The sequence below is a fragment of the Echeneis naucrates genome, chromosome 16, assembly GCF_900963305.1.
Source record: "Echeneis naucrates chromosome 16, fEcheNa1.1, whole genome shotgun sequence".
In the NCBI taxonomy this organism is placed as follows: domain Eukaryota; kingdom Metazoa; phylum Chordata; class Actinopteri; order Carangiformes; family Echeneidae; genus Echeneis; species Echeneis naucrates.
In genome coordinates this window covers 23,986,419-23,999,081 of record NC_042526.1, presented here as the reverse complement: position 1 = coordinate 23,999,081, position 12,663 = coordinate 23,986,419, and the positions used below count along the sequence as shown (strand labels likewise).

General features: G+C 42.6%; 1 protein-coding gene across 1 annotated transcript in view; it reads left to right on the top strand.

Moving 5' to 3' along the window:
* carmil2 (capping protein regulator and myosin 1 linker 2) overlaps positions 1-6,357 on the top strand; it is a 55,002-nt gene extending 48,645 nt beyond the window's left edge. Inside the window, exons 38-41 of the mRNA XM_029521964.1 lie at positions 117-252; positions 2,162-2,251; positions 2,861-2,974; positions 3,090-6,357. Coding sequence (XP_029377824.1) covers positions 117-252; positions 2,162-2,251; positions 2,861-2,974; positions 3,090-3,586 — 837 coding nt within the window. The 3' untranslated portion in view covers positions 3,587-6,357. The remainder of the gene's footprint in view (positions 1-116; positions 253-2,161; positions 2,252-2,860; positions 2,975-3,089) is intronic.
* Positions 6,358-12,663: the final 6,306 nt, after the last annotated feature.

The following is a 12,663-nucleotide window of genomic DNA, read 5'->3' as shown; positions in this document are numbered from 1 at the left end:
CATTGAGTTTTTGATTCCTGAAAAGCACCAACAGACTGAAAAGCCATCAAAGTTAATAACTTAGGTTTCTCTGCAGACACTGGTGATGAATGATGACCTCTGATTTTCATGCCTAGAATCAAAGTCAAGAGGGTCCTCAGAGTGTAGCTTCAGTTCCATCCTTCAGGAAAGAGCTGCTTCCTCCAGCCCCATCTCCCTGGAGAGGTCAGAGTGCACAGCATCGCTCTGAGAAGGCACAGTCAGTGATAGACGGTACGTCCGAATCTATTCAAACAATCCGGTTGGACTGATTATGCAAGAATGCTGCAGAATCAGGTGTAATCAAGCTTGCTGTGTTTATATGGGAATGGGAGGGTTAGTGTGAGACAGATGTGGATATAGATGTTGACTCAAGCTCTGTGTCTCCCCTATGCTCACAGCCCATATGGTCCATATGGTCTAAGAGTGGATGTTTGAGGTTTCCACAGTTTAAATCTATGTGGTCTTTGATTCTAAATCAGGTTTAGACTCTATATTAATGGAGTGAAAGTATCAAAGGTGTCAGTCCACAGAAAAATGCTCAGTCTGTATTCAGAAACGGAGCCCCAAAACCAGCCATCAGGATTTCTGGAACTTTGTGATGTCACAACATGCCAAAGCCCCACCCACACCTTCCACCTTTTTGTGTGTATTGGATTTCATGTGTTTATCTGAAGTTCTATATTTTTATTGGATCACTCAGAAAACAGCCAGATCAGAAGAGAGAATCTGATCACCTCTTCTGATCTGGCTGTTCTCTGGCTGACTGACCTTTTATTTCTATAGCTCCAGAGACAAACTGTAGGGAGGAGATGGAAAACTACACTGAGATGATTTTTGGTTCTGAATTCAGAGTAAACACAAAAAATGGACCAGACTCAGTGACTAACTCCCTAACAACAAACCTTCACCCTGCCTTATGTGCCCTGAAGATAATATCTAACTAGGCCAGTGAGCAGTGACAGCTGTCAAGTCTTTGGGGTCATCAGGTGGGAACCTCCTTTCACTGGTGTTTCATCTAATTAGGCCCACGACACCTCCAGGAGGGTCAACAGTGATCACTGGAGTCCCAGAGTCACCCCCCTAATGCCAGACATCACTGCTCCTCACACAAAGACAACTATCTCACACAGCACTACTGTCACCTACGCTGACCTCTCACCAACTGCACCAGTGAAAGCAGGGTGGGGATACAGACCTGGTTCAGGTGTGGGGGGGACAGAAGAGGTGGAGATAAAAGTAGGGATGGGATACAGACCCTGGTTCAAGTCTCGGGGGGGGGGGGACAGAAGAGGTGGAGATAAAAGTAGGGATGGGATACAGACCCTGGTTCAAGTCTGGGGGGGGGGGGACAGAAGAGGTGGAGATAAAAGTAGGGATGGGATACAGACCCTGGTTCAGGTGTGGGGGGGGGGGGGGGGGGGGACAGAAGAGGTGGAGATAAAAGTAGGGATGGGATACAGACCCTGGTTCAGGTGTGGGGGGGACAGAAGAGGTGGAGATAAAAGTAGGGATGGGATACAGACCCTGGTTCAGGTGGGGGCAGGAAAGTATAGAGGCTGCAGGAGGTGGAGGACAAGCTACACTAGCAGAGTCAGCAACCAAACTCACCTGAACAGTTCTATACTCAAACCAATCAGACCAATACAGGCCAGCTCACCTGGAATGACCGCCTGGTCATGGCTCATCCAACATTTCCTTCACTGTTTTCCTCACCCTCTGTCCCCTTCCTCCTAACTCCTTCAACAAAGCGACAGCAGATCTGGCTACAAACCCTCTACATCCTACTTCCACTGGACAAATCTTAACCTTCCATCCTCGCTGCTCAGCATCCTTACCCAGATCTGCATACCTCAGCTTTTTCCTTTCATATGCTTCTTCAACTGAATTAAATAAAAAAAATTAAAAAGGTATTTATGTAACAATAGATAAAACATTGGACCTCTACTATAACATCTTCAGGGTGTTATCCCCAATATGTTACATTTTACACAACTAACCTGAGTCTCTGAGCTGAATGCATGTAAAGCACTAAAAACAGCAGGTACCAGTGGCATTTACATTATCTGCATGCTATTTTGCACCTTTAAAATATCAAACGTGTGTGTTTTGTGTGTGCTTGTGTGTGTGTGTGGGCTTTCAGAGAGTCTTCCTAAACCACGCCAACACATGAAGCCCCTCCCACAGCGCAGAGCTGTTTCCGTCCATGAGGATTCTCTGTCCATGACACAGGGTGAGACTCCATACTGGTAACTGTGACAGTGAACCAAGAGCAATGAGGAACAAAAACTGAAATATAAAACTGACTAGGTTTTTCTGTCTCAGGCAGTGCTGCAGTGCAAAATACACCCCTCTGGTGTAGGTGAATTCCGCCTTGGGGATTAATAAAGTAATATCTATCTATCTATCTAACAGCCTGACATGCTTTTTAATCTTATCACCCATAGTATTCTGACAGTGTGGGGCAGCTCCAGACCTCAGACAGACCTCATCTGCCATAGCCAAATCTTTGCATTAGCTGATTGAACAGACATCAAATCAAAGATGGCCCTTTCTCGTGTTCCTGTGATCAGTATTTTAACCTTGTTGTTACCATTGTTCTTAGTCTGACTTTAACCCCACAGTTGATCGACAGACCCTTGTGTCTTGTGAAGTGGTCATAGTTTTAAGTTGGTTGTCATACAGGCTTCCCCCAGCTGGTGAATTTCACATGATCTGTCACAACTGACACCAAAGGTTCAGTTGTGTCACTGGGAAAAGATTAAATGTTTCCCCAGCACCTTCTGCTGATCTCAGACAAGTCTGTCTAAAGCTACTTTGTCTTTGTCTCTGTCCCTCTCAGAGCTGAAAGCAGTGTTCAATAGGTCACCCATCCGTTTCAGGGCCAACAGGGGGGACCTGCCCACCTGCACTGAAGATCCATCCATTGAAGCAGTAGCACAAAAAGCTCGGAACGGTGAGAGAGGTCTTGATCAGTCATGTCCACATCTTGCTGTCTAGTTTTCTTATTTTATGTTTTTCTTTTCTAAACATACTCCTCATTCATATATTTGCATGTCCTCTCCACACAGCTGGTGACACAGAAAAGCAGACAGCTCAGGAGAAGGAGGACTCTGAGCTGAAGGCAGAGAAAGCATGGATAGGCTGTGGAGTGATGATATCTGCTGCCAAGCACACCCCTCCAGGAGAAGAAGACACATCAAGGTCAGGATGTCCTTCCTCCTCAGCTCAGGCTCAACAAGCAGCATCAGCAGCCCAACTCTTCAGTTCACCTCTAACTCAGACCATGAATAAGCCTCCTAGAACCCCCATATCCCAAAAGAAGAGCCCCAGCACAGTCCCAGAAGTGGCTCAAACTCCAGAAAAACTCCTGGTGTCCCCACCATCCCAAGACATAACCCCCAGCACAATCCCAGCAGCACTTGAAACATCCCAAGTGAGTCCTTCCTCCTCCAAGAAGAAGAGCCCTGGCATAGTGGATCTAAGGAATAGCACGCAGGAGAAGAAAGAGCACACGACAAAGGCAGAGCCAGCAGACCAAAGAACTGAGTCCGCTCTGTCTGAATAATATGCACTGACTTACCTGAGGAGAAATGACACAAGTGGGAGGGAGGGGAGGGTACATGAGGTGTGAGAGTAGCCTCCTGTGGAAAATAGCATCACTTGTTCACTTTCAAAGTCCAACAAACAATTAGCATTTATCACGGTTGGTGCTTATATGTATTAGTACCTTTCATTTGACACACTGGGCTGTATGGTAGAGCAACGGTTAGCAATGTTGCCTCCAAGCAGGAAGGTTCTGGTTGGAACATTTCTGCGTGGAGCTTGTGTGTTCTACCGAAGTCTATGTAGGTTCCTCCCGGTTCATTGGTGATTCTAAATTAGTCATTCTAAGTCATAAAATTAGGCAGGTGACATGTCCAGGGTGAGCCCCACCCTTGCCAGTGTTAGCTGGGATTGGCCAAGAGGTATACAGTAGATAAGTACCTACAAACTCACATTCAGGGGACCCACAACATAAGTCGAAAATGTTCCCAGAGAAATTAGCAATTTTTGTCTGCTGATAGTCACTTGAAATTATTCCTTGGGGCGGGGCTGGTTGGTTTGGTTGAGTTTTCTGTTCTGGTGTGGGGATGTCCGTTTTGGAGTGGTTTGTTTTGATTCTTTTGATTCTTCTAGATTCACACAGTAGAGACATTAGCTGTAGTTCATTGGCAGCATACACACCAGCATTGCATCTTCAGTGTGTGTCTGTGTCTGTTGACAGATACGTCATTGTGTCATTTTGTTCCAGAATCAACATTTTCTCATCTGTATTTGTGGCGCGAGAAAGCTGCAGGCTAAGCTGAATTTTTTGTTATTTCAGTGAGGTGCTCATTACACTCTGAATCATTCCTTCATCCATCCATCTTCTACCATTTAGCCCTTTCCAGATTCTGGGGGATGCTGGGGCCAATCACAGCTCACACTGGCGAGGGTGGGTTACACCTGGGGCAGGTGCTCCGTGAATCCCGCAGTAAAAGTCATGTTGCTCTCTGTCTGGAGGCATCTTTATCCCTCTGCGTGCCAACCTCAGACCCACGAGTAAACTGATGAGCAGCTGTGTGTGAAATCTTCATTGTGCACGCGCCACAGAATTGTGGCACTTTGTTCAGCAACAAGTTACATTTCAGCACAGCATGTCGCATTCATGTTTACAGAAGGACCATAAACATTACTATTAATTTCATAAAGTCCATGATGCAGTTTCTGTCTTTTCATGTTGCCTCCTTCACATTTTAATACAAGTCTTAAACTACACTGACACACAGAGCTTTGTCATATAATCTGTCTACATTAAAATGCATTAAGACCATCTTGAATCTGATCTTTTTTGGTAAATGTTTAAATTTAAAACTTTTACTGCATGATGTTTTGATCCCATTGTTCAATCCCAACTAAAATACTCTGATGTTCAGTTTGATTTTGGTTTTTCTTAAAGCTGTTTCTCAGAGATGAATTATTTTGCCAAAATCATCACAGCAATATTAATTCATAATGTCAACAATCTCCAATCTTCTATATTTTCTTACATTTACTAGTGAGGTTCTCAAGTTTCAGTTCCTGTCAGTCTCCAAGGTGCCATATGATGTATAACCTACTGCTTCTTTCTTACAGTAAACTCAGAGATATGTGGATATGTGCTTAGGAAGATGATGTATAGTCATTGCATGGTTGGAAGCTGGCCAAGATCATTGTTTTCTGCCCAGTGTAGCTTTAGTTGAGCTTTACTGTGTAACTGTGCTGTAAAGCTCTATGTGTCAGTGGTCAAATGAAGTATAATTGGTGTTTGCAGTGGTCACAGTTTTTCTTTTTTTTAATTTCTTTCAGTGTTTACTTTAGCACAAGGATCCAGCAGTTCTCTGTCTCTCTCCCTCTCTCTCTCTCTCTTTCTCTCTTGCTCCCTCTCTCCCTCGAGCTGTGAAAATGACAATGAAACATGGCTGTCATTGTGAAATGGTGCTATAAACACCAAATTTTGTTTCTTTGACCAAAGAAAGGAGGAAAACAACAATACATTTTGAAACTTCAAAAATACATTCAAAGTTTTTGAAAACCATCAGCAATTGTACCTTGATTTAAGGAAAGGCTCCCTGTTCGGTATGTTAATGGTCATGCAGGCATTTGAGTCCAATGCATTTTTACTAATAGTCAGTTTAGAGCCAAACTAAGATTTTTTTTCTACATAGAACAAAGTTTCATTCTAATTGGATGTTTATAGATTGTAATACTATGTTCTAATTTTTCCCACAAATACTGTGTCTACTGTGGGCAGAGGGGGATCAAATTTCTTGTATATTTATTCAAGAGTTTTATGTTCTGGTTTATTCTTTACAGTAGATTTTAGAAGCTCTACCATGTCATATCAGCAGGAAAAACTTTTTATTACTATTGCCTGTTTAATTTTAATTCATGTCCAGTCAAAGTTGCGACAAAGATATCTGTAATCACTATGCCCAATGTATCACAGGAGGACCTGATAAAAGAGATATTGTTGAGAGATGAGATATTGTGTGATATAAGAGGATGAGTGAATTCAGTGTGTCAAACTCTCAGGGTGGTGGTGAAACACGGTGTGTTTTGGGGAAAACAGACCTCAGTTCAGCTCCCTCTGGTGTAAGCGACCTGAGCCTCCGTCTCACACTGAGCTAGAGTTTATTTTCTACTGTCATGTTTATCTTTGCCTTGCACGCACAGAATATGTACAAAACTACATAAAGCAACAAAAACAAAGTAATGAAGAGTGTAAATCCATATCTATACTTGTTAATACTTATTAAAAATTTGATTGAGTTGTGTCATAAATTTGCACTGTCTTATTATTCTGCATGTCTCCTACAACACATGGAGTTTGAACATAGCTTGAATATATAGGATCCATCTGCTTCTTCCATTTTTTTCTAGTTTGAACATTTTTTATGTGCTGATGAAGCACAAAATTCATTCGTCTAAATTCAGTGGCATTCAGATGAGTTTTAAATTAGGTTTAAATTAGCAATGATCCATCACAGGTCATCATCCTACACAACCAAGTTACTTTTATACCAAGGTCTAACATTTTTCATCATTTTTCATCATTTTTCAACATGTTATGACAACAATCTTTAAGGTAAAAAAAAATAACATAGTAACAACCCAAAAACAGGAAAACATTATTCAGATTTTTCTGTCTGTTTCTGTCACAAACATTCTTGTGGGGTTCAAGTTTTTGGTCCTTTTTTGTTTTAAAAAAATCTTACATGTATTCACTGACAGGTAGGATTATGGCATTATGTGCATAATGACTGGTGTACAAATACATGTATAATTCACACTGGTCCTCTATCTGCTGAGAGAGCGGACAGCTGTGATTACTACAGATGTCTATATCCCACCTGATGCTAACAGTAGCACAGAACTAGCTCATCTGTACAATGTCATAAACAAGCAGCAACAGGATCATCCTGAAGGTGCTAACATCATAGCTGGAGACTTCAACCAAGCTTGCTGAAAAACTGTGCTTCCAATTTCACCCAATATGTGCAATGTGGACACTGGACACTAGGGGGCACTAGAGCTGTGCCCCTTCCACATCTGGGCCTATCAGATCACCTCTCACTGCTCCTTATCCCAGCATATACCCCACGCAGGAGAACAGACAAAGCTGCCACCAAGATCATCAGAACCTGGCATGAGGGAGTGCTCTGTTTTTCACAAACCATATGGCGACGTGTTTGAGCATCACGACCTGGAGTAGGACTCACAGACTGCAGACTTACATCGTCTACTGTATTGACAATTTGACTGTAGAGAAAAGCGTTGCCATTTTTCCAAACCAAAAACCCTGTATGACTAAGGAAGTCCAGTAGTGATGGGCCACGATAACGATTTTTGCATAAAATATTTGATACCAATTACCAATACAGATTATGGGTAATTTCTTATTGGTGAATGTTTTATCAATCAAAATATTAGTAACAAATGTAATGTTATTTATAAAAGCTAAACAAATAATTCACATAAATGAATTAAATAAAACAAAACACATTCAATGTTTGCTGAGCAGCATTATTTTCAAAACAATGACATAATTCCTGACAGAAATGTAAATCAATACATTTACCATCAGTACAATACAATAAATAATAAATAACATAAACTGCAAAAACAAAAAAAGCAAGTGCACCTTTTGAACTTTTACTTTGTCAGACTAACCATACCTTTGGTGATGAGCATAATTTGGTCCTGACAGAGATCTAAGAATAAACTTTTGTACAGAAAGAATGTTTCTCTGTCGGCCGCTCCGTCAGAAACGCACATGCTCCTCGCCGTGTTGTTGGCAGCAGGATGTAAACACACAACTTGCTGCTGTTCATGTGACTCCGATGGACCAGTTCAATATGCTGCGGGCTGGGGGGGGTGTTTCAGCACAAAACACTGGAGTAAGTTAGCTAAAAAATATCCAGAATTGACACATGCTTTTTTATTTCCCATTTATTAATTAGTAGTCAATACTTTAATGGAGTAGTCGGTACCAAAACGGGCAATGTGCGTATATCGATATAATGATACTAAGGGATCGATCCGCCCATCACTAAAGTCCAGTCACTCCTCAGGGCACGTGACACTGCCTTCAGGTCAGGGACAGCAACATGTACAGCACTGCCTGAGCTGACCTGAAGAGGCCTCAAAAACGGGTCTACTAGGAGAAAGTGGAGGACCACTTCTCAAATAATGATCCAAGAAGGGTATGGCAGGGTACCCAGCACATTACAAACAAGAGCAGCAACACAGCCGTCTCATTGGCTTAAGAACTGAAATGGTTTTTTTTCCGTTTTGAGGCAAAAACTCTGAGCTCAGACTTACCGACACCACCAGCTGCTGGCTCCTGTGCACTCACTTTACAGAAACATGAAGTGAGATGTGCACTTGGTATGATGAACCTGAGGAATGCTGGGAAGGTACTCAAGGTATGTCCTGACCAACTATGCACTGTCTTCATGAACATTTTCAACCTGTTCCTAGCACAAGTCATTGTCCCATGCTGCCTAAAATCAGCAGTTATCATCCCTCTCCCAAAGGAACATACTGTTGTGATGGAAAGAGGTGGAAAAGAGGAAATAAGGTTGTCTGGACACAGGTGTCCGATGGGGAATCTCTTTATTCACATCAGCCCTACTAACAACGTAGTCAGAAACAGAACCACCAGAAAAACATGTGACATGCTTCTTCTACCTAAGACAGGTCATGTGTGTGTGTTGTGTGGATAGCCTTCACCCTTATCTTGACCTTCAGCCATAGTGATTGTGCAGCTCTGTGTGTGTGTGTGTGTGTAGTGCAGTTCTCTGTCCTGGCACCCAGATGTCTTCTACTTATTGTTTTGACTTGTCAGGCACCAGAGCAGGTCCTGATGACCTGACTCTCATATTGACGCATGAACAGAGACAAGTCCTCTGGACCCTGTCCGTCCCCTACAATACCATTGACAGTGTACATGATTATAGGCCAATTGCATTGACTCCCATTATCATGAAGTGCTTCGAGAGACTGGTACTGAAACGCCTCCTTACCAGTGTCCCCCCAGCCTTCAACTAGCATCAGTTTGCCTGCAAATCAGGGTAGATCAACAGAAGATGCTATTGCCATAGCTCTCCACTTAGCATTTAACCATCTGGAACAAAATGGGAGCTATGTGGGGATGCTATTCATTGATTATAGCTCTGCTTTTAACACAATCATCCCTAATATACTGATGAGCAAACTATCCCAAACACCCACGCCTGCACCTGGATTAAGGACCGCCCACGGGCTGTCAAGCTTGGACCCCATCTCTTCTCCACCGTAATGCTCAACACAAGCCCAACACTATAGTCACTGTACACATGACTGCACACCTGTTCACTCCATAAATACTCTTGTCAAATTTGCAGATGACACGACAGTAGTGGGGCTCATATCAGGAGAAGACGAGTCTGCATATCGGGATAACACTAAACACAAGAAAAAAAAAAAAACTAAAGAACTCATAATTGATTTCAGAGTGCAGCAAGGAGCATCTTCAACTATTCATAGGATATGAATGTGTGGAAAGGGTTCAGAAACTTACAGCCACATCTCCAGTAACCTCACCTGGTCTGTCCATACTACAGCCGCAGTGAAAAGGGCTCAACAACACCTGCATTTCTTGAGACTTCTCAGAGGGGACAGTCTGAAGCCACAGCTGCAGGTGGTATTCTACCATTCTGCCATTGAAAGCATACTGGGGTACTGCATTACAGTTTGGCATGCTGGCTGTTCTGTGATGGACAGAAAGGCTCTGCAGACGTTAATAAAAACTGCCCAAAAAATGATCAGCTGTCCTCTCCACTCCCTTGATGACATCAGCAGAAGCTGCTATCTCAGCAGAGCCTCAACCACCATTACAGACTGTTCCACCTGCTGCCCTCTGGGAGGTGCTACAGATCACTCAAATACCAGACTAACAGATTCAATCACAATCGCAATCACATTCAATGTGTTTTTTTCCAACAGCAATATGCACCCTGAATGGACTCAAGTAACACATACTACTACTCCTGTTCAGTACTGTGTGCAATATTCTTGCTTTATTGATTGATTGAGCTTTTATTTATTTTTAACTTGTTTATTTTACTATTCAGTAGAGTGTTGTGATGTGTGAATCTGTTATCTGTAGCACTTTTAATTTTGTGTGATTGTTCACAATATAATGACAATAAAGGCACTTTGACTTGACTTTGTAAAGTGAGCAACATTGATTATCTCTTCATCCTGTAACCTGTTAGTGAGTGGGATATATTGGACAGCAATTGAGCATTTTGTCCTCTAAGTTGATGTGCTAGAACCAGGAAAAATAGGCAGTTTGACAAGTTTGACAAGGGCCAAACTGAGAGCATAAACAGAAGTTATTGTACTCGGCCCTAAGCACCTCAGGGTGCTTAGGGCCGAGTACAATAGAAAGAATTGAAAGATAGAAACACTATCTAATCATCTCATCAGTCTGGATGGCATCACTTTGGCTTCCAGCTCCACTGTAAGAAACCTTGGAGTAACCTTTGACCAGGACATGTCCTTTGTCCCTCACATAAAACAAGTTTGTCGGGCAGCTTTCTTCCACCTGAGAAACATTAAGAAAGTCAGAAACATCCTTTCTCAGGATGATGCACAAAAACTAGTCCATGCATTTGTAACTTCTAGGCTGAACTACTGTAACTCATTACTATCTGGATGTCCAAACAAATCTCTAAAAGGCCTTCAGTTGATTCAGAATGCTGCTGCACGAATATTAACAGGAACTAGAAAAGAGATCATATCTCTCCTGTTAGCTGCTCTTCATTGGCTACTTCCCACCCCCCCATGTCTCTCTCTCTCCCACTCTCAACCCAACCGGTTGAGGCAGATGGCCGCCCCCCCTGAGCCTGGTTCTGCTCGAGGTTTCTGCCTCTTAAAGGAAGTTTTTCCTGCTCATCGGGGATCTGTTGGGTCTCTTTAAATAAATTTATAAAGAGTTTGGTCTAGACCTGCTCTATATATAAAGTGCCTTGATGTAACTTTGTTATGATTTGGTGCTGTACAAATAAATCTGATTTGATTCGATTTTATTTGATTTGATATGTCTGTATATGTTGGCCCTGCAATGGACTGGCAACTTGTCCAGGGTGTACTCCATCCTTGGCTCCAGCCCCCACTCTGTGTCCCAGAAATGGAGTACTAGTTAGGAGCAACTTTCCTTGACCACGGTGATCGATTTCTTTCTTTCTTCTGCCGTCTGCATTTGCACTCATAGTTTAACACCACAGGGTGTCAACATTATATTAATCTGATGCAGTTATAGTTTTGCAACAGACCGCCCAAGCAGGCGCACAACGGAACAGGACGGGGGGGGGGGGGATCGAAGGACCCTGCTTTCCCAGAAAATAAATCGCAATTCATGCCATAAATCAGCCCCCCCCCCCCCCACAGAGGTACCATTTTGTGACACTACCCCAGGGTTGACCCAGCAGCACTATCAGATGGCGGCTGTAAATCGCTGCAATGGAATGCACCTAACAAAACAAAAACACAAGGATTGACATAAAAATGTTTTACTATTCTGATCAAGTAAGAGAACTGGTTCCCCTGCAAGAAGAGGACTTCACAGCTGTTTGAACCATTCTTCTACAAGCTAATTTGGCAGAGATAAAATTAACACCAGACAATGAACTATTCCAATTGTGTAACCACAACGCCACCTGAATTGCGAACCACCAGAACCAATGGCATATTACCTGAGCAGCGTAATCTATGTGCTTGGTTGTTGCTTATAACTGTTCTGTAAAAAGAAAAAGAAACTTCATACACAGTCCATAGTCATCCAATTCTGATTTTCCACCTCCAGTCAAGACATGCATGAAAATGTTCTTTTCTTGGTTCATTTGTTTGTGTTACAGTGGAGAAGATAGCCCATGCCCATGCCCATGCCCACCGAATTAACCATAGCGAGTAAAGAAAACTGTGCTAATCAAAACGATACATTTCTCTTTGTTTGAAATAAAATTTTAAACTTGGGTGAATGAAAGGGGTAGTTTTCAATGGTTCAATGGTTTGTGCTGTCGCCGCACAATAAGGTTGGCGGTTCGGTTCCCAGTCCTTTCTGTGTGGAGTTTGCATTTTCTCCCCATGGTTTCCTCCGGGTACTCCAGCTTCCGCCCACCATCCAAAGACATACATGTCTAGGTTAACTAGTGACTCTTAATTGACCGTAGGTGTGAATGCAAACGTGAGCTGGGATTGGCTCCAGTAAAAGCGGTAGAAGATGGATGGATGGATCCTTTCACAGCAAGCAGCACTTTGAACCTACTTACTGTTTCAATCATACCCTTGATCTTGTTTCAACAAATATATATATATATATATATATATATAGTACGTTTATTGCTGGTAATGCAGGGCAGGTGTGCCTCATAAGTCACGGGAGCAGGCACCTAAACTAAGAGAAGAGCTGGATCTAAGTGACTCCCTTTGGGACATACTAAGCTATTTCCATTTGTGTCAGAAAGAGTGAACCTTCATTTGTTCCCTTGTGTTATTACGTCCACATTAGTTTTGTGGTTAGCTCCAAGAAAAAGC